The sequence below is a fragment of the Lissotriton vulgaris genome, chromosome 7, assembly GCF_964263255.1.
Source record: "Lissotriton vulgaris chromosome 7, aLisVul1.2, whole genome shotgun sequence".
Taxonomy (NCBI): domain Eukaryota; kingdom Metazoa; phylum Chordata; class Amphibia; order Caudata; family Salamandridae; genus Lissotriton; species Lissotriton vulgaris.
In genome coordinates, this window is record NC_141695.1 from 521,129,312 (window position 1) to 521,152,067 (window position 22,756).

Sequence of the window (22,756 nt, forward strand, 5' to 3'; positions counted from 1 at the left end):
TGACCGCACGATGTCGGTCAGGGATCCTCATCACCTGTGTCTAACTTGTCTAGGCGTCGACCACGACGACAAGGCCTGCTCCGACTGCCGGGGACGACTCGAACTAGTCGGTCCCGCGCCGCGAGAAGTCCCGGTCCCACGGGAGGTCGAGGGACAGGTCGCGGGCTCGGAGCCACCACAGCTCCGAGAGTCGGCACCACTCCTCCGGGTCCAAGTCGTCGTCAGGTAAGAAACACAAGAAGTCGAAGAGGCGGCATCGCGCGACGCGGCCGGGGGTTCGGGTGACACCGCCCATGCGGCTCCGTCGGAGTCGCGGGCGCAGCGTCCAGCTCCACACCCTCCGGTCCCTGGGCGAGACGCGACGCCGGAGGAGATAGAGTGCTTCCTCATTGCCATATGGTCCCTCTCTCCTCCGACTGGCTCCGCGAGGCCTTCGGGCCCAGCGGACCCATCTGGGGCCCCTAGCAGGTCAGGGGCTTCGGCCCCGACGTCGCAGGCGCCTTCAGGCCCGGCGCTGCAGAGCCCCACGGTCCCGACGCCGCCGGCGAGGGACCTCAGTGCACTATGTATCCAAGTTCAAACATAGACAAAACAAAAAACCATTGGTTCAATACATCATTCTATAGAATGATGTATTGAACGAATGGTCTTTTGTCTTTTGTTTTGTCTATGTTTGAACTTGGATACATAGTGCACTGAGGCCCTTCGTGGCTGTTTTTTATTGTCACTATCCCTTACCTACACTGCCCTGCACTATATCACCTCCCTCCCTATCAGGGGCACTATGAATTACTGTGTGATTTTGTATTTGAAATGAATGAGAATCAGTTTACACCTACATTGTGAATAAACAACAATGCAGGCTCATTAAGTTTTTTCTTATTGGTTGCTAACTGTTTTTAAATCTTCCTATGTGATTGCTGAGACCCCTCTTCAGGAGGACCTTCTGTCGCAGCAGCAGGGGACGGTCCTCCACCCGAACCTGTCCAGTCTCCACCTCCATGCTTGGAGATTGAGCGGCGACAGTTGAGGCCATTTGACTTGCCTCCTGAAGTCTGTAACATCATTCTGGCAGCCAGGCGTCCCTCCACAAAGTCGGTATACGCCTGCAGGTGGAACAGATTTGTGGCATGGTGCACAGCAAAGGCTGTGGATCCTCTCTCTGCCCTTCTTTCTGAGGTTCTTCTCTTTCTTCTTTCTCTTGCCCAGCAGGGCTCTGCTCTGGGCACTATCAAGGGCTACCTTTCTGCTCTTTCAGCCTTTTTGAGGCTGCCTGATCAACCTTCTTTGTTCAAGGCCCCTATTGTTAATCGATTCTTGAAAGGCATCACGCATACGTTCCCTCCTGTGCCCTTTGTGATGCCTCAGTGGGACTTGAACTTGGTTCTTACTTTTCTGATGTGCGCTCCCTTTGAGCCACTTCACAACTGTCCTCTCCGCCTTCTTACTTTGAAGACTGCCTTCCTGGTAGCCATCACCTCTGCCAGGAGAGTGAGTGAGCTCCAGGCTCTATCCTGTAAACCTCCTTTCCTTTCAGTCCATCCGGACAAGGTTGTGTTGCGGACAAGGCCTTCTTTCATGCCCAAGGTAGTCACGGCCTTCCATATCGGGCAATCCATCACCTTGCCCACCTTCTTTCCGCCTCCGCATCCCTCGAGAGAGGAAGAGAGGCTCCACCGTCTGGACCCAAAACGTGCACTCTCGTTCTATCTGGATCGCACACGCCAGTTCCGGGTGGATGACCAACTCTTTCTTGGTTACGTGGGTGCTAAGAAGGGGAAAGCGGTGCACAAGCGGACCATCTCGCGGTGGATCATCTTGTGTTTCCAGGCGTGTTACTCCTTGGCTAAGAAGGAACCCCCTGTTGGGCTGAGGGCTCATTCCACTTGGGCCACGGTAACTTCTACTGCCTTGGGCCGAGGAGTGCCCTTGCAGGACATTTGCCAGGCGGCTACGTGGGCCTCGCTGCACACGTTTGCAAGACACTATTGCCTGGACAGCCAAGTCCGGAGGGATGTCTTCTTTGGCCGTTCCGTCCTCCAGGACTTTCTGGTGTGATTATTGGTTCGCAGACCCACCACCGGGGTTGGTATTGCTGGGGTATCTATTCTAAGGTAAGGAATCTATCACTAACGTGTCTCTTTCAGATGCACAAGTTACTACTTGAGTAACGATATATCTGTAAGAGACATTAGTTAGTGATAGATTCCTTACCGACCCACCCATCCTCCCCGTTCTGCGAACCGATATCTAGGGTTAAGGTCATCCCCTTTCAGGGCCCTAGTTTCAAAGCACCAGTGTTGGTTTTTAGCATAGCTCTGCGTTTCTGGCGCAGAAAAGCTGTGTCTAAGAACTGACGTCAGCACGCGGAGGCGGCATCTAAGTACTCCGGCTACGTCATCACGACGCCGACGACGGACGCGGAGCCGCAGACGACGCCTACCAACGCGCAAGGGTACTGCTACGCAAAAATTTACGGATCCAGTCTGACGCCTGGGGATATTCTAAGGTAAGGAATCTATCACTAACTAATGTCTCTTACAGATATATCGTTACACAAGTAGTAACTTGTGCGTTTGCCAAAGAGAACAAGTCTTTATTTTCCAGATCTGCTCCTACGTGTTGTTGACAGTAAGCTCTCTGACCCCAGGGAGGTAACTAAGGAGGCTGACTACTGGGTCAGCATCAGGGTCCACAGGAAGGTATCTGGGAGAATCACTGCTTGGGGTGGCAGGGTCCTCACCAGAAGAAGTGGGGGGGCAGTCATAAAAGGAATGAGTTCTCTAAAGGACCCCAAAACAGTACTTCGGGTCAGGACTCTCAGCCCTCTACTGAGAAGAAAAAGAAACATCTAGGTCTAATACTCCATCAGGGCCAGTGTTCCAACATTGTACTTCAGTATTACATTATTGGACAGGGAAGAATGCCTTTAAGCTCTATGCTTCTAAAACAGAGCTATTGACGGTCAGCAGCCAAAAATACCTTCTAATTGCTTACCCTTTGATAACTGGTCTCAGCCAAACTCCTGTTGCCTCACTTTTCTACATCATAAACTCAAGCTAGTAGTCTTGACACTAGAGACAGATGTAGGTCTGGACATTCTTCAGTATTTTACATCTTCAAACTGTAACAACTAGAGTTAACACAACCTAGACAAAGAATTATTGGTCTAGAGTTGTGCAGGATTTTAGTGAATAAAAGGCTACAGTTAGTCATTGTGTATGATCCCTGTATCCAGAACACCCAGACCCTCAGTTCATAGGCAAGAAGATCATGCTTAAAGGCCGGCCTCCTGATAAGGGTAAGCAACACCTACCTGATGCTTGTTCCCTCTTTGGCGCTGTGCCTGCCTCAGTTACTGTTTTCCAGTTATATCTTTAGACAGTGCTTGCTCCAGAGCGGAGTGCTACTACAAACCATCCGCACTTGATGAAAAAAGTGTAAATGTGGTTTTCTTTAACCTACATTTGCCGTTCTACAACCTGTGTTGTACGAAATCAGAAATCAAGCAATAGTGTAGGAGCTCAGGTTACTTTCATAATGGTTGCACTGTGGTATCGTGGCTTGTTGTTCGTTTTGCAGGTGTTATGATTTATTTGCACCGAGCAGAGTAAATTGAATTTGCTTCAAAATAATCATTCAGTAAATGTATTGTAATATGCTCTAATGCAGTTGGTCGATGTTTGTGCTATGTAAACCTGTACAAATAATTAAAGTGGTTGTGCGAAACAATTGTGACGTAAAGATCATTCCTAATGTAACCCTGCAGTACTGTCACATAATATCAATCCTTCCTTGATAGCAGCACCGTATAGGTAAGTAGGCATGTATCCCTTTCTGGATGTGAATTTGTTCTGAGGACATTGCTTCATCATTGATGGTCTCTGTAGCATTGCTGGGACACAGTGTGTTGCATTGCTTTTACCCACTGTTTTAAGTCTCATTTCTTGATTGATGTCTCAGTGGCTACTCGTGCAACACTCTAGTTAATGGGACAAATGCCCCCCTGTTTTAGGAAGCTGCGGTCTCCGCTCTGGCTGCATTGTGTGAGGAGTATTACCAGACTCGACTGGGAGAAACCGATCTTCCTAGGCGGGGTAAGTAATACATATTCTTTCTGTTTTTTTTGGAGTAATTCTATTAATGACATCTCATAGGCACATAAAGGGTTTGAAGCAGCTCCAAAATAGTCTTTCAGCACTAGCATAGTGATACAGCGCCCCTACAGAAATCTGTCTCAACAACACTACCCAACACCATGATACTTACCATTAATCATAAACTCTTGCAAGGCCCATAAGTAACCAAGACAAATATTGGCCAACTGAATCATGTGACCTAATTAATCAGAACTATTCACAAACTATTTACACATTATATACAACTGCAGTTTATCATCATCATTATCATTAAAAATATAACGGAAACATCTAATTAAGTCACTTGGTAAATGGATCAACTGATGGCAACTAGACTAAGAATAAACAAGACCAGCTTGTCATTTCAAATCTAATTTATTATTCGAAGAATGAGCATTTAAAAATAAGTAACTTTGTTTATTAGCGAATAGCAGATTAGCAGCATTTATTAAGATTAAGGCACATTAAACCGACATTTCAAAACTTATTCAGAAACATGAATAATAATCAAAAACGATTTTCATTCCCTAAATCTATTTCCCTAACTGACACACTTCACCTAGGAGGGAAAAATATAAAGTCCATAAACCCTATTATACTTAATTGAGCAAGAAGTCCATCAGCAAGTCACGTCTCTCAGGAATGGGAAAGTGAGGAGCACCCTCTTGTCATGGGGTCAGTTTTTATACCTTTCTAACTTACTAATCTAGACTAAAAGAATACTTTTCACTGTCATTCAGCATTTCTATTGGCTGACAGCCGTCAGTCCATATGAGATCATTACTTTTTCAATCCAAAGTTGTGCCTTTCTAAAACGTCTTTGTCCTTTATCCACAGGCGACATTAGCTTCCGAGGATTTGCAACATCTTATTAAATAACAGTTCGCTGCTTCCTCAGCTTGGCTGTTCTGCCGTTTCCTGTCCTTGAAGTTATCCAACCCAGAGCACATCTTGTACAGTTCCATTTATTTATTTTTCTGGTGAACGTCATTGTGGCAAAACTTTTCCACTTTCTTAGCTGTGCTCGGCTCATCACGACAGGATTCCAAACACCCATTTAAAATCGCTAGGCCTCAGGCCTTTTTCTAGGAAGCTAGTATTCAAACAAACAGAAAACATTAATTAATTTGAGTAATGAAAATCATTCTGTTACCCACCCCCTTTACTAAAGTTAACCCATTAGTTTCTGTTATCTAGCTTTAAGCACATATAAGCAGCGTTTTTATTTACCATCTTCTTTTTAGGCCAACAGGATTCTCCACGAGCCTTTGCCACATATAAGACACGACATAGACAAAAGCACATTTAAAATAGGCATATGCCATTAATTAAACAGCCACAATTAATGTTGACAAAATCAATAGACAAGGTTAGTTCATTATTTTTAAACGTACTGGCAAATGCAACAAAGAGCATATGAATTAGTCCCATGTGTCATGAATGTATTTTAATCTAGGTTGATTAGTACATTTTCGTGCATAAACTCATTAATATAATTATTTATTATGGAAGTTTAACTTCGCGAGTCAAAATATAATTCATTTCTGAACCTGGCTTCATCAACTCCCTCATCTGGTGATTTCAAAATCACCAAACAATACCCAAAATTTTACCAAAATTTTTAACTTTTGAAGACAACATGTTTTGAACACCCTCTGTGTTAGTTTTTCTAAACTCCTGACTCAGCAGTTTGTCTACAACTCTCATATTGTGCATTCCGAAACTCTTCCAATTCTATCTCCTTCTCCCGTTCCTTTCTGAGTTTATAAATCCTTTTCTTTTCCCTCACATACTTCTTTCTCTTGTGTATCATGCAACTAATTTTTAACAAAAGTGTTACTATGACTATGATTATTACAGGATTAAGTATTTTGCCAATGATTGAACTGCCAATCTCTCGAAACCAGTTTCCAATTGCTGCAAATCTTTTGCTCAAACGTTCTGAAAAATTGTCATCTTCTAGGGGTTCTATTTCTGAATGAAATTCAGTAATGTTTTTAATAAGCATTTCTATATTCTGGCTCTTATCTGGGATATAAGTACAGCAGTGCTGGACATGTAAAATCCCACAAACTCCTCCTTCTTTTGCTAGCAGAATGTCTAATGCAAGACGGTTCTGCATTACCATACTTCTCGTGGCAACAAGTTCTGTGTTAACTAATTGGAAACCACTTGCGGTGTCTGTGGACCATCTATCTACAATTGTGGATACCTTTCTGATTTTAATTGCATTCAGGGTTATTCCTACCATAGGAATTATTGCACCAAATTTGTCACCCATAATTTCTGAAAAACTTTACCTCCTGTACCTGTTCAGGTGCTTGCCAATTTCGAATGAACCTTTTGCATTTCTGTCCACATGAAAATTTTTGGGAAAAACCAATCCAAGATAGCACGTCCCATACCAATGGTCTAGGAGGCTAAAGTAAGCTTTGTTCCCACAGACAAAATAAATTCCAGGAAAAATTGGGTCTTTGCCACCTTTAAATCCCCATCCCCCTGTGATACGATAAGTATCCTCACATTGACTTGCACCCACAAAGAAACTATCATACAAAGTATTGTCTCTCCTAATACAGAATTTTCCACTAACAGGCTCATCTATGTGAATAGCAGCGTACTCATTTCCACCATTGAGCTCTTCATCCTCAATTTGCCAAAACTTTTATTTAGTGTGTTTCAGCATCTCATTCCTCTTGTAAATCGCCCTTCTCTCCTCAACCAAATTTAGAAATGATTTTTTTTCAGCTCTCATTTTGCATGTTAAATTGTTTTTAAAAGCGTACTCATAGGTAAGTTCATTGGTCACTATAAAGAATGCCCTCATCTGTTTAGCAGGTCCTACTTTGTTCAAGCTATTTACAACTTTTAAATTTGCAAAAATTTCGTCATAATCGGAGTAATAGTACTCCAGACGACCTGTTTGATAAAACAAACTAGCTATAACACTGCATGTAATGCCATAAGTAAGGGGAAGCATGTTATAAGTAACCCCCTCTGAAACAGAAGCAGGAAGCTTCACACAGACATAACAGTCCTTCACATCCATAACTTTTACATATTCTGACAAGAGTCTTGAAAAAGAATTACTAGAAAAATCACCAACAGATCTATCTTGGGGGATCTCTGGTTTGTGATCCAGCGCCCCTACAGAAAATCTGTCTCAACAACACTACCCAACACCATGATACTTACCATTAGTCATAAACTCTCGCAAGGCCCATAAGTAACCGATACAAATATTGGGAAACTGAATCATGTGACCTAATTAATCAGAACTATTCACAAACTATTTACACATTATATACAACTGCAGTTTATCATCATCATTATCATTAAAAATATAACGGAAACATCTAATTAAGTCACTTGTTAAATGGATCAACTGATGGTAACTAGACTAAGAATAAACAAGACCAGCTTGTCATTTCAAATCTAATTTATTAGTCGAAGAATAAGCATTTAAAAATAAGTAACTTTATTTATTAGCGAATAGCAGATTAGCAGCATTTATTAAGATTAAGGCACATTAAACCGACATTTCAAAATTTATTCAGAAACATGAATAATAATCAAAAACGATTTTCATTCCCTAAATCTATTTCCCTAACTGACACACTTCACCTAGGAGGGAAAAATATAAAGTCCATAAACCCTATTATCCTTAGGTGAGCAAGAAGTCCATCAGCAAGTCACGTCTCTCAGGAATGGGAAAGAGAGGAGCACCCTCTTGTCATGGGGCCAGTTTTTATACCTTTCTAACTTACTAATCTAGACTAAAAGAATACTTTTCACTGTCATTCAGCATTTCTATTGGCTGACAGCCGTCAGTCCATATGAGGTCATAACTTTTTCAATCCAAAGTTGTGCCTTTCTAAAACGTCTTTGTCCTTTATCCACAGGCGACATTAGCTTCCGAGGTTTTGCAACATCTTATTAAATAACAGTTCGCTGCTTCCTCAGCTTGGCTGTTCTGCCGTTTCCTGTCCTTGAAGTTATCCAACCCAGAACACATCTTGCACAGTTCCATTTATTTATTTTTCTGATGAACGTCATTGTGGCAAGACCTTTCCACTTTCTTAGCTGTGCTCGGCTCATCACGACAGGTTTCCAAACACCCATTTAAAATCGCTAGGCCTCAGGCCTTTTTCTAGGAAGCTAGTATTCAAACAAACACAAAACATTAATTAATTTGAGTAATGAAAATCATTCTGTTACCCACCCCCTTTACTGAAGTTAACCCATTAGTTTGTTATCTAGCTTTAAGCACATATAAGCAGCGTTTTTATTTACTATCTTCTTTTTAGGCCAACAGGATTCTCCACGAGCCTTTGCCACATATAAGACACAACATAGACAAAAGCACATTTAGAATAGGCACATGCCATTAATTAAACAGCCGCAATTAATGTTGACAAAATCAATAGACAAGGTTAGTTCATTATTTTTAAACGTACTTGCAAATGCAACAAAGAGCATATGAATTAGTCCCATGTGTCATGAATGTATTTTAATCTAGGTTGATTAGTAAATTTTCGTGCATAAACTCATTAATATAATTATTTATTATGGAAGTTTAACTTCGCGAGTCAAAATATAATTCATTTCTGAACCTCGCTTCATCAATAGCAAGGGCGCTATTGGTCATAATGTAAGCTATGAAAATGGGACCCTACCAACATCATTGCATTCGGGTAGTAAAAGACTGCCATAATTGGACTCTGTACCCCTGAACCTGCTGGACCGTAAGCACCGCCCCAACCCCCCTGACCCTCCCCCCCGCCCTCAGATGTACGCCCCTGACTTTCAGTAGCACTGTCCTACTTTAGAAGAATGCAAGTTTCATCCTTAGAGTTTTATGTTCCGTCTTAACTGTAAGCTCGATTGGGTTGTTTTACATTCTTGGACCATAATTAATACCCACCTTGACACCAGAGCTCTCAAGATTCTCAGCCATGCAATAGTAGTTTATCAGGTTGAGTTTGGTTCTGTGCAATCGGGCATTTGTAGCCCTGATTTGACAAAGGGAATAGGGCTCCGGACCAATAATACAAAGAAAAAAGGTCATCTCTACAAATTGGCTCTTGACCTTTCTTTTGGCTGTTCATGAGATAAAAGCCCTGTAAGCTTTAAAGAAGCATGATTTTAAAACGCAGTAAAGTGTATCCAGTTTTTATACGTCTAGCAGTGCAGTCTCACCTTAGGTCGAAGCCTTTCAGACAGAGCAGCTGTCTGGTCTGCTAACGGTATCTTGGGAAAACTGAGAAAGCTTCCCTTGGAATACATTCCGTTCATTGGTGACCATTTGGCATTTTGGTTTGTAACTCAAATTTTCTGGCTTTCTATTTGCTTGCTTTATTTGTTTTAGGCTGTCCAGCTTGAGTTCGTCCCTCCCGTTGCCAAAACCTTGTTTACTGTATTCTTCCACAAACTCATTTTCTTTAAACAGGCCTTTAAATCTTGTTCTTCTCTTGTCACATTTCCTGTGTATTCAAAGACAGAGGTCAAATGTCAGACTCTGTCTTCTGAGTGAGCTTGGGGTTTACTTTTGTGTCCCTGACTTCAAAGTGAGAGAATTTCTGTGACAATCCGACTGAGTACCCATGTGAAAGGAGAGAAAAAAATCAACTGTGCTGGTGTTTCTGAATATATCAGAATTAGTACAAATGAAACAATTTTTTTGTAATTCTGAAGTGTAGTGAAAACAAATATTTGAATACAATCAAAACCCATCAATACACTAGGTGATGACATTTGCAAACATTATCTTTTGTGCGCAGTAAAACCGTATTTCAGTGCAAATATAATGATCAATTCAATTGAAAATATGTTTTCCTTAATTCCAGTGCGCTACCACACCATCTATACTCCACACTGCACCACTCTCCTCCATTCCCTTCAACTCTGTAGCATGCCACTCCACTCTACGACATGCCACCCCACTCTGTGCCCTTCCACTCTGTGCCATGCCAGGCCTCTGTACAACATGCCACTCCACTCTATGCCTCTCCACTCTAAGACATGCCACTTGACTTCACACCACTCTAATCTACGCTACTCATTCCACATCACAACATTTCACTCACTCCACGACACAACACTCCACTCACTCCACAACACACCGCTCCACTTCCCTCAACATGACTTACCCCACTCCACTGTACCCCACTCACTTCCAGTCAACCCTACTCTAACCCAATCTACCCCACTCTAACCCACTCTAACCCAATCTAACCCAATCTACCCCATTCTACCCCACTCTAACCCATTCTACCCCACTCTAACCCAGTCTACCCCACTCTAACCCATTCTACCCCACTCTAACCCATTCTACCCCACTCTAACCCAATCTACCCCACTCTAACCCATTCTACCCCACTCCATCCTAGTCTACTCCACTACATCCCAATCTGCCACACCCTTCCTAATCTACCACACACAACTCTATCCAACTGCACTCCAGTCTATCCCTCTCCACTCCAATCTACCCCACGCCAACCTACCCCACTCCTATCTATCCAACCCCAGTCTGCCCCCACTCCACTCTACCCCACTGCACTCCAGTCTGTTATATTCCATAGAGGTACCCCAATATAGGCTCCGGTAATATCCTTACCCTTCAGCTATATTTTTCCCTACATTACATACATAATGGTTCTTAGAGACTGACCTTTTACCTAGATACAACACTGCACAATGAACGCAGGACTTTCCTTGCTAAAGGCCTCATACATTATGCATGAGGATTCTTGGAAACTCAGCAGGACTACCATTTCCTGTATAATATCTTTGTATAAAGTTCATTCCCGGCATCATCCTAAGTCCGACAAGTGGCACAGCAAGGTAGAACCCCCGGGGAGACCTTTGGGTATAACAAACAGAGGAGTCAAACAGAGGAGATCAGGATTTCCCTGTTGACACATACTGACGCGAGACGCTGAGGTTCCTGCATGCAGATACTCCAGCTCGCAGTGGTCTAACATCCTTTGCAGGGTGTCCAACTCGAAACCAAGACAGGGTCCCACAGTCTCTCATTTCAGGTAATGGGGTTGATTTAATCCTAGAGGGATTCTTGGCTTAACACCTACATACATGCTAGGTACATATAGTTAGGGTAGCATCGTATGAGTATGCATTTTATTGTCGTATATTTTATATACTTGCCTGTATTCATGGTTATAGCAAAATGGTAGAAATCTACCATCCTTTTACTTTCCTAGTGCTTCTAATCATTTATATCTGTTACTGTCTAATGGTTGTTTCATCACACCTATTTTACACCATAATAACAACTGTTCAATAAATGCTTATTGAAAAACGTCCATACCGATTATTCTGTGTATCTCTCTGAGACTAAGTGAGCACGAGTGACTGAGTGAAAAGTAGTATACTGTTTCCACAGTCCTGAGGGAGCAGGGTTGTCATGTTCGATAGTTGCCAAGAACTATTCTCTCCTTGGTAAGAGGAGTTTCTAGTGGCACTGTGAGCTAGCTAGTACACAGGCCAACATACCCGGTGGGTGTGTCTAGACTCAGCCTGACACCAGTCCTACAGTGTATGTTGTCTAAACGCTCAGATCCTATATAGGTTTTATAGGAACTACACGACAAGTATATCCTACTATAATCCACCCAAACTATTCCTCTCCAGTCCATAAAACTTTACCCCACTTCCCTCTACCCTACTCCACTCCCCTCTACCCTACTCCAATCTACCCAGCTCTAATCCAATCTATCCCACTCCAGTCTATCCCACTCCAATCTACCCTACTCCACTCCAATCTACCCAACACCTCCCCAATCTACCCCACTCAAATTTACCATACTCCAATCAACCAGTCTACTCCATCCCAATCTACTCCCACACAACTCCAATCTACTTCACTCTACTCCAATCTACCCCATCTATCCCACTCCAAACTACCCTAATCTTCCCCCACTGCATTCCAATCTACCCCCTGCGTTCCAATCGACCCTACAATAATCAACCCAATCTACCCTGCTCCAATCTACCCCACTCTAATCTGCCCCCTACAATCTTCCCCATGCTACACCAAACTACCCCAATTCAATCTACCCCACTGCATTCCACCCACTCCAATCTATTGCAATCCACCCCACTCCATTCAACTCCAATCGTCCCCACTCCATTCAACTCCATTCCACCCCACTCCATTCCTCCCCCACTTCACTCTACCCCAATCTAACCCCCTGTAACCCATTCCACTCCAGCCATCCTACACCACTAACTTTTAGCCATGATGAACAGCAGCCACACTGGTATTTAACATGGCTAAAACACATTGCCAAAGCAAGTGGCTCTTGAATAGGAGAGACCTATTGGCTTTGCCAATGCTTGTTACATGATATAGACCTAACTTCCACCGCTGGAAAAGGAGCTGATGAATCGGTTGGGTTTTTTGTTTAGTTTTTTATTTAATGGATAGGTTTTTTTTTTATTTAATCACATGCCACCTTGTGGATTTTTGTTTCTTATTTGAAATTCTAGAATTTGAAATCCATGCAGGACCCATGAGGTTCCGTGACAATTGTAAGTGGTGTTTTCGACTCGCACGAATATGGTCGAGTCTGGTATCTATGAACCGCAAATGACGAGTTTAGTAAGTGTGCGCAGTTTCGCTGTGCTAACTTAAACCGTCCGTTTGTTATGTGGGTTTTTCATCTGTACCCACGGGTTCCATCTTAGATACGGCATCCATTTTGTCTCTTGCCCTCAAGTAGCCAGCGAACGGACGTTGTCCGCTTCGCGACCCTGGGACTCCCAAGATATCTGCGGAAGACACATGTTCTTTGTGAGTGTCTTTATGACGAGGGGGTTGCTACTGTAAGGCAGATGGCGCCGCTCGAGGCTCATCTTGCCGCACGGACTTATTGTCTCAGCCGTGCATCTCATTAGGCACGTCCCTTTGATGCCTGTATCTCATGTTTCCCGATACCTCCCCTTTTACACCCTTTCCGATCTCCCCACTGTCTCCGTCTTCCTCTGCACCTGTCTTTGTTCCTATTTCGATCTGTTTTACTGCTGATTGGAATTCACTAATGGTGGGAAGATGGGTTTTTACAGTTGGGAACCGCCAAATGTTTCCGCACTTATGTTCCGGACCTCATGTGTTTCAAAGTGACCAAAGCGACCCCTCTGGGGGATAATGGTGGGAACCGGGTTGTAAACTTTTGTGTTCAATGTAATCCTATGGGTAAAAACTGTATAAAAGGAGCGATCCACAGAACCAATTTGAAGCAGTCTCCCCAAGTTGCACGCTGTGTACTTGTCGTGATCTCTGTGTTCCCTGCAGCAAATAAACCTTGAATCTTTGACGTCGAAGGAAGTGTCCCGTGTCTCTGTGATTCATACGCCGGAGCAGGTTACCCACGAAGGTTTCAGGTGTTGTGCCCTGGCACCGCTGGGTCTTAAAGAACCCAGTCCTTCAGTTGGCGCCCAACGTGGGGCTGCATCAGTGATACCGGTCCAAGCCCGACGATCGTGAGGAACTTCGTGTGAAATCTCCGAGGGAAGGTGCACTCCGCTTCATCGATCCTGTTGTCGAAATAAGTGGCCCGAAGACTTTTCCCGCGAAGATTCCCGCCTCCGGACGGCTGCGACGGACTGCTGCCCTGACTGTAGACCTGTTTTGGCGCCTGGCGTAGACCTTGGTATAGCGAGACGATTGACGGGCCTTCCTGGTGACGCCATCGATTTTTGAGTTAAGTATTTGTGGGTCGCTCCCATAGTTCTTGGTTGTTGACACTTTAGCTAGTGTTTTTGTTGTTAGCGCTGTGTGAGTGTTTTTGTCGGTGACACTTTGCTAAGCGTACTTTGTTGTGTTGTTTGACGACTGCAGCCGCCAAAGACCGAGGGTTTTGTTCTTTGCTGGGACTTGGTAAATCCCGTAACCCTTGAAGTTTGTGAAACTCGGCTAGTGTGCAGGATGCCTGGTCGCAGTACTTTGTTTAGTTGTTTCAGACCTTGTGGTACGGATTCCCGATTGGAGGACTCGTGTCCGATACCTCCGGTTGGAACTCCCACTTATGAGCTCTATAGTAAACATGGGCTAGGCCCAATTACCTTTAACGATTATTGGATTAAATACACGAAAAAGGACGGCGACCTTCGTTGGCCACCTCATGGTAGCTTCGAGGCCCCGATCTTAGATAATCTAGAGATTAAATTGTTCGAAAGAAAGTCAAGGCCGGCCATGTTTGATGCCTTCCGGTTGTGGCGCAAAGAAGCCCGACAGAAAGAAATCAGACAGACTAAACGTAATCAGCGAGATAATGTTGCTACCATAGTGAAGAAAGCAGAGCAATTTCAGCGAGATAAGGAGGTTAAGGATAAGGAAGTGTTTGACCGATTACAGCGTATGACTGTAGATAAATGTTACCCCGCTCTGCCTACGGAGTCGGAAAAGAAGGAAGAGCCAGTTGAGGATCCCTTAATGTCCTACCTTATGAAGTCGCCACCTCCGTACGTACAGGGTACCGCAGCTCCTGTGGTCCCTGCCGTACCTATTCTTCCGCCTATTCCTCCTTTGCCTGTTCCTCAACCTGCACCCGTTCTTCCGACTGTTCCTGCTCCTTTGTCTGTTTCTATACCTACTGCTCCTCCGCTTCCACATACTCCTGCTCCCGCTACTGCTACTGCTCCTGTTTTGTTAACTCCTGTTGTTGCTACTGTTTCTACTCCTTCTCTTGTTAGCCCTGTGTCTTATACTTCTCCCTCTACTCGTAGTCGCAATTCTCCTCTTGCGGCTAGTTTCTTTCATTCGCTCGGACCTGTTCATGGGTCCGCTGGTTCTGATGGTCCTCAAAGACGTAGTCAGCTCCCAGGAAACAGAGAACGCGTTGCGCTATATAATATGGCGATGGGTTGGATGGTAAATCCTGTTAGATGTCCACCCCGTGTTGTTCTCGAAACATTTTGTCAATTCAATATACCAACCCAGAGATATGTGTTTAACGAAATGTGTAAGTACCTTTATGATCAAATAGCGGCTGATGCACCTGACGAGGTGCTCACCGCTCTGTCTGATCTCCAGCTTCAGTTCGCAAATGGACTGATAGTGGATACTAACGTTCGACGTGCTGTTGAACGATTGCTATCTCTTCGTCCCGCTCCAATCCCTCATGCATTGTTTGTTGAGGATATTGAAAAACAACCAGACGAGTCTGGCCAATATCCTATGCGTGAAGTTCCGCCGGTTTGGATACCAGCTAATCCTAATGCTCAACCTCCGACATTGGCGCATTTCCAGAAAGTATGGATACATCTCCCATGGAAACGCTCGGAGGTGTTACAGGTGAAGCAATCTTTGCCTGACCCACGCAAGAATCCTACAGGGTATTACAAAGAATTATCACAGCTTGTAGATGCTACGGTAATGAATCTTGCCGATATCGACATGTTGTTCGGCAATGTCGTGCCGCAACCGGTATGGGCAAAGATTCGACAGGAAAATCATCCGGCTGAATTAGGTGGTGCTTGGGCTGCCATTGTAGCGGCAGACGCCGGACAAGTAGCTGCTACTAAACCCGACCAGTTGATTCTTGACCTTCCTCAAAGGATTATTACGCTAATGAAAACTCTTATGCCAGCTATGAAGGTGAACTGGGACAAATTGTCAGCTTGTAAGCAAAAGAAAGATGAGAGTGTTTCCGACTTCTTTACGAGGTTTGAGGAGGCATTCATCGACCATAGTGGTCAGGATATGGGCACTGAGGGTGGTCAGAGATTGTTTGTGGACAAATTTGTTTCGAATTTATTGCCCGATTTGAGCAATAAATTGAGGAATTCGGAAAGTGCATGGGCCGTTTCTACTTCGGCTCAGATATTGGCTACGGCACAATACTATGAGAATAGGGAGAAAGAAGAGAGCGAACGTGCTGATAAAAAGACGAAAGAGCTCAAAACTAAAGTGTTGTTGCAACAAGCGTATCCTCCGCGTTCAAATCAGAATAATTCGCAACAGAATAGGTCACAGCCACAATCGAATAGATCCCAAACCCGTAATGACTCCTCCTCCCAAAGATCATCGTTAGGGTACAATCAATGTGCTTATTGTAGACAGGAGGGACACATTAAATTCAATTGCCCTGTTTTAAATGAACGTAACAATGGTAACTCATCTAGAGGAGGTCGTGGTGGTTCTCAGCAAACATCGCGTGGTAGAGGTCGTGGTGCTCAGAATGATCGCTCAGACAACTCGTCTACTTCTAATAATTGTTTCGATCAACGTGGATCATCGCAAGGACGATCTGCGCAGTACAATGTAGACGATTACTACGTCGATCAGGGAACTGACGACAGTAATTACTAGGACAGCCGAAGACAAGGAGAGGGAGTGGTATCAGTTCCGGTTGATCAGAGAGGGCCTTACGTCGCAGTTGCTACATCGGGCGTCGTTGAGCCTTTTCTGTTGGACACTGGTGCAGCGAAAAGTTCTATCATGTATTCGAAACTCCCTGGCGCACCTTTGTCTGGCTTAACAAATGTTTCCGTTGGATTCTCTGGCGCCCCCGTTAGCAATCCAGTTTCGCGCCCTTTGCCCCTTAAAATTGGGCCACGTGAGCTAGAAGCTCCGTTGATTCTAACCACGGGTTGTGGCGAAAATCTTTTGGGCCTGGATTTGCTTAAACGTTTGTATGCGACTTTGTATTGTTCTCCTGCGGGTGTGAAGCTTACGTTAGGAGAGAGGGTTGTCTCTCCTATGTACTTGTCCCTCAATAAGCTCCCACCGGAATTGAGTTCTCTTCCTGCGTCTTTGTGGGCAACAGGTCCAAATGACGTGGGCCTACTTGATATCTCCCCTTACGTTGTACAGCTGAAATCTAATGTGCGATTGCCACGTATTCCCCAATATCGTATCTCCCTCGATGGTGAAAGAGCACTGTTGGCGATCATTTATGATCTGATTGAGAAAGATGTTATTGAGGAGACTCGGGGAAACGTGTGCAACAGCCCTGTGCTGCCCATTCTTAAACGTACAGATCCTTCAAAGCCGCCTGTTTATCGTTTTGTTATCGATTTACGGGAGGTGAATACAATTGTGGTTCCTCAATTTCCCGTTGTGCCTGACATCACGGCGCTACTGACTCTGATTCCAGCTTCTGCATCATGGTTTTCGGTGATTGACTTGAAAAATGCGTTTTTCAGCATCCCGATTGCCGAAGAGAGCAGGGACCTTTTCGGTTTCTCTCTCGGTGGACGCAGCTTCCGGTTCAAACGCGCTCCTCAGGGCTACTGTGAGAGTCCATCTATTTACAGCCAAGCCTTGAAGGGTCAATTGGATGCATTTAGGTTGCCGGTCGGTGCGGCCTTAATCCAATACGTCGACGACTTATTGGTGGCTGCCGATACTCAGGACATTTGCAAAATTGCTACGGTGTCGTTGCTGCAACATCTCTGTGAGTTAAATCATAAGGTGTCACCTTCTAAACTCCAATATTGTTGTCAAGAAGTAACCTATCTAGGTCACTTATTGTCAAAGGAGGGAAGGAGATTGACCCCAGAGAGAATTGCAGCGATTGCGCGAATGGCTGTGCCAAAAACCCAAAGAGATGTGCGTGCCTTTCTAGGTATCACGTCGTACTGTAGGCAATGGATTCCTAATTTTTCATTGCTAGCGAAACCATTGGTGGCTCTTACGTGCAAGGATGTTTCAACTCCTTTACCATGGACGGAAGAATGTCAGAAAAGTTTTTCTGAATTACGTGATTCATTGTGTTCGGCTCCTGTGTTAGGTACTCCTGACTACAGTAAGCCGTTTACGTTATATGTTCACGAGAGGGAAGGTTGTGCTTTGAGTGTCTTAACGCAACCTTTTGGTGGTAAGCAACGTCCATGTGCATATTTTTCCTCGACCTTGGACCCAGTAGCTAGAGCATTGCCGAGTTGTTTACGAGCAACAGCGGCAGCTGCGGTCTCCATCCGACAATCAGCAGGATTGGTCATGGATAATATGCTTACGGTGATGGTTCCGCATGCAGTCGATACTCTTTTGAATCGAACGAAAACTCAGCACTTGACGAGTGCGAGGTTGTCTGGGTACGAGTTGACGCTCTTGGCAAGCCACATTCAGATAAAACGTTGTAACGTTCTGGACCCGGCAACTTTGTTACCAATTAGCACAGACTCAGATGAAGTAGCAGAACATGATTGCTACTTGAGGACTGAAGAGGAAACAAAAGGTCGAGTGGACCTTAAAAACACCCCATTGGAAGATCCAGACGGCACCTTGTATGTGGATGGGTCATGTTTTAAGTTGCCGAATGGCGATGTGACTACTGCTTATGCTGTTGTAACGTTGAATACTGTTGTTGAGACTGCAAGGTTGAATCAAAATTCTGCCCAAGCTGCCGAATTGATTGCTCTTACTAGAGCGTGTGTGTTAGCGAAAGGGAAACGTGTGAATGTGTTTACTGATAGTCAATATGCGTTCGGTGTTGCACATAGTTTTGGACGATTGTGGAGAGAGAGAGGTTTCTTGACGTCGCACGGTACGAAGATACAGCATGGCCAGCTTGTGAATGATCTTTTGGATGCATTGACTTTGCCTACGCAAGTTGCGATCGTTAAATGTAGTGCGCATCGTAAGGTGACGGATGATGTTGGCCGTGGTAATGCGTTTGCTGACGAGACAGCTAAGGAGACTGCCCGAAACCTTAGCACTCGGATGTATGTGACGAGTTCGGTTAGGTGGCCTACAGAATCAAGCATGTGTGAAGACACTATCGAAAGTGTGAAAGAAATTCAGAATGAGGCCACCGAGACTGAAAAGACGAAGTGGAAAGAAAGTACGGGAAAGTTGGATGCGAATGGTTGTTGGATTGATTTGTCGGATCAGAAAAGATGGATGTTGCCGGATGCGTATGTGCTGGCCGTTGTGACAATGGCGCATGGGTTAGCACATATTAGCGCGAAAGGTATTTGCAAGTTGCTATCTCCTGTGTGGAAGAATGATGGCATTACGAAATGTGCTGAACGGCTGGTGAAGAATTGTATGGTGTGCATAATGTACAATCCTGGCAAAGGAACCCCAACTCCTCCTGGCAGTTTTGCTCCCCCTTTGTATCCCTTTGAGGTGATTCAATTGGACTTCATCCATATGGAGCGATGCAATAACTTGAAATACGTTTTAGTTGTGGTTTGCGCATTCTCCCGATGGATTGAGGCCTATCCTCTCAAAGACAATACTGCTTTGTCTACTGCGAAAATCCTACTGAAGGAATACTTTCCTCGGTATGGAATGCCTAGAGTCGTGTGGTCAGATAACGGAAGTGAGTTTGTTGGAAGTGTGATGAAGAGTGTGTGTAAGGGCCTTGGAATTAATCAGAAATTCCATAGCGCCAATCATCCCCAGTCAGCTGGATTGGTTGAAGGGTACAACGGCACCCTTAAACTAAAGTTAGCAAAGATTCAGGCTACGACTGGTCTTTCGTGGCCTGACGCTTTGCCCTTGGCATTGCTGTCAACTAGGGCGACTGTACACTCCCGAATAGGGCTTAGTCCCTATGAAATAGTGTTCGGCCGTCCTGCGAATGTGTGGGGGGTTCCTAGGCCAGAAATGTTTTCTGATCTTGAGAACCCAATGTTGATCGATTATCTACATGACTTGACTGCTAAACTGAGGTTAATTCACCAACAGGTTCACGACGCATTGCCGACGCAGACGGAGGGTCCAGGCCACCAGCTCCAGCCCGGAGACTGGGTGGTGACAAGGAACTTTTCACGCAAAAATAACTTGGACCCGAGGTTCACCGGACCCTACCAGGTGCTCCTGGCCACGAGGACTGCCGTTCGTCTCGAGGGACGTAAGAATTGGGTGCATGCCACGCACACCAAGAGAGTCCCCATCCCTTTGCCGGCAGACCCGTGGGTAAGGAGAGGCATTGCGTCATCAGAAACAGAAACATTGCCGACGTTTGTGCCTTTTAGCGACGCACAGCTTGTTGAAGAACCCTCAGCGCAGCAGAAAGACATTGTTGAACAATTAGCATCAAAAGACTCAAGAACAGAACACTCAACTGATCAGCAGGACGCTGTCGCTCCAACGGACCCTTTGTTTGACGAGCAGACACGTCCTGGGAAAACCCGATACTTTCTGCGATCTCGCACTAAGGACAAATAAAAAGATCTTGCCTTGCTGTATTGACAACTGCATTACCCCGTTTTCCGTGATCAGTTTTGAACCCTCATGTTACTGTAATTATTTTGTATATATATTGAGCTTCATTCCTTGTATTTTTGCCTTTACAGCTGAGAGACTTTGTTTTTGCATATACATATTGTGCATTGAAGGCCGTAGGGCCGCGCGCGTACTTCCTTCTGGACAGTAGGTCTTGACGCTAGGTTAAAGGCCGTCGGTTCCTGGGAACTCCTAGGGATTGACTATTGCTGCACAGAACGAAGTGCGTCAAGAAACGTTGCGGACGGTCGTAGGGAATGGCATTCTCGAAGCTGAATGATTTGGAGGGAGCTCAAGTCCACAGATTCAAGCTGCAGCAACTCAGTCGTACCAAATGTTTCATATTCCAACTGTTTGTATTGTTCTTGACTGCTTCTGCATTATTGGCGGGTGGGGTGTATTACACGATGTCTTACTTCTTACCTGCTACACCTACTCCTACTCCTTACCCTAATCTTACCTCTACTGTTTCTCCTCATTCTTTTCATATGTTACCGGAACACGAACAGGCTAGACGTGTAGAATTCCGCAATAATTCCTTTATTCAGCTCCTCCATCAGCATCAGTTAGTGGTTAACACTACTAATTGTTGGGTGTGTGGGTTGATGCCACATACTACGGATAAGGGAATTCCATATCTGGTGTTACCCTATAGTTCCCAAGGGTCAGCCCGAGCATTTCAAACAATGTTTCGAAGCGCACTGGGTTTCCACCCCATTCGAGAACCACGTTCCCCCTACTCTGGTCCTACCTCGTATCAAAAACCTTTGTCAATAGCCATAGAGGATTTAGATAGTGATATCTATGATCCCTCGCTTATTCCTGAAGAAGAGGTACAAGCCTATAGGGTCCTAAGTAGAGGTGAATATAGTGCGTTCACTAGCGAAAAGCAGCTTAAAAGCTCGCCTCCGATATGGGTCGTACCCCACACTGGTAATTTTTGCCTTATGGGTCGTGGCCGAAGATCGCAAGCCCGACTTGGAGCAAGTGCTTGCACTGAGAATTACATTCTGCCGATGTTCTCGTCCCCTGTGTTTCTGGCTGCCAAGGGTACATACTTTATCTGTTATGATCGTGCATACACATGGTTGCCCGCTGACTTCATGGGCTCCTGTTTCATTGCAAATCTGTTGCCTCCGACTTTTACTGTAGATGCCGATTATCATAAGACTAGAGTTGTGCGAGGCGTAATTAGCGAAGAGGATACTGCCGGTCAAGAGGCAGGAGACTTTTTCAAGGGTTTCCTCCCGTTTTGGGGACCTATGGTTAATAGTAGGAACTTGAGACAGTTGACTCGAGTGGTAGAATCGACAGCTAATATTACTGCCAGTGCCCTTGGTAATATCACCACAGAACTTCAGGCGGAGAGACTTATGACGTTACAAAACCGTATGGTTTTAGATGTCGTCTTAGCAGATCGAGGTGGGGTATGTAAGGTGATCCATTCGAGCTGCTGCATTTTCATTCCAGATAATGCTCCTACTGTCTATCAAGCCATCTCGAGGTTGCATAAGATCTCCGAATCCATACACGTGGATGTAGGGGATTGGACGCTGCTTGGATGGTTTTGGGGCCTGATGTCGACTTGGGGTTGGAAGATTCTGATGATCATCGGAGTTGTTGTAGTGTTCCTGTTCACGTGTTGCCTTTGTGTGCAGTGTGGTCCTGCCTTATGTGGCCTCTGTGCTACAACGTGTATGAGACAACCACCTGTTACCAAGGGGACTCGGTTGGACAGAGCTATGCTGCAGCAACATCTCGATGGTCTGATGAATATCGAATATGATTCCGACTAGTGCTTGCCTACATGAGGGCAAAAGGAGCGTCTGAGGTTCCGTGACAATTGTAAGTGGTGTTTTCGACTCGCACGAATATGGTCGAGTCTGGTATCTATGAACCGCAAATGACGAGTTTAGTAAGTGTGCGCAGTTTCGCTGTGCTAACTTAAACCGTCCGTTTGTTATGTGGGTTTTTCATCTGTACCCACGGGTTCCATCTTAGATACGGCATCCATTTTGTCTCTTGCCCTCAAGTAGCCAGCGAACGGACGTTGTCCGCTTCGCGACCCTGGGACTCCCAAGATATCTGCGGAAGACACATGTTCTTTGTGAGTGTCTTTATGACGAGGGGGTTGCTACTGTAAGGCAGATGGCGCCGCTCGAGGCTCATCTTGCCGCACGGACTTATTGTCTCAGCCGTGCATCTCATTAGGCACGTCCCTTTGATGCCTGTATCTCATGTTTCCCGATACCTCCCCTTTTACACCCTTTCCGATCTCCCCACTGTCTCCGTCTTCCTCTGCACCTGTCTTTGTTCCTATTTCGATCTGTTTTACTGCTGATTGGAATTCACTAATGGTGGGAAGATGGGTTTTTACAGTTGGGAACCGCCAAATGTTTCCGCACTTATGTTCCGGACC

General features: G+C 44.9%; 1 protein-coding gene across 3 annotated transcripts in view; it reads left to right on the forward strand.

Moving 5' to 3' along the window:
• TBCD (tubulin folding cofactor D) overlaps window positions 1-22,756 on the forward strand; it is a 2,218,561-nt gene that overhangs the window by 1,669,861 nt on the left and 525,944 nt on the right. For all 3 annotated transcript variants that reach the window (XM_086930600.1, XM_086930601.1, XM_086930602.1), the window contains one exon: window positions 4,016-4,097. In XM_086930600.1, the coding sequence (XP_086786726.1) occupies window positions 4,016-4,097 (82 nt within the window). The remainder of the gene's footprint in view (window positions 1-4,015; window positions 4,098-22,756) is intronic.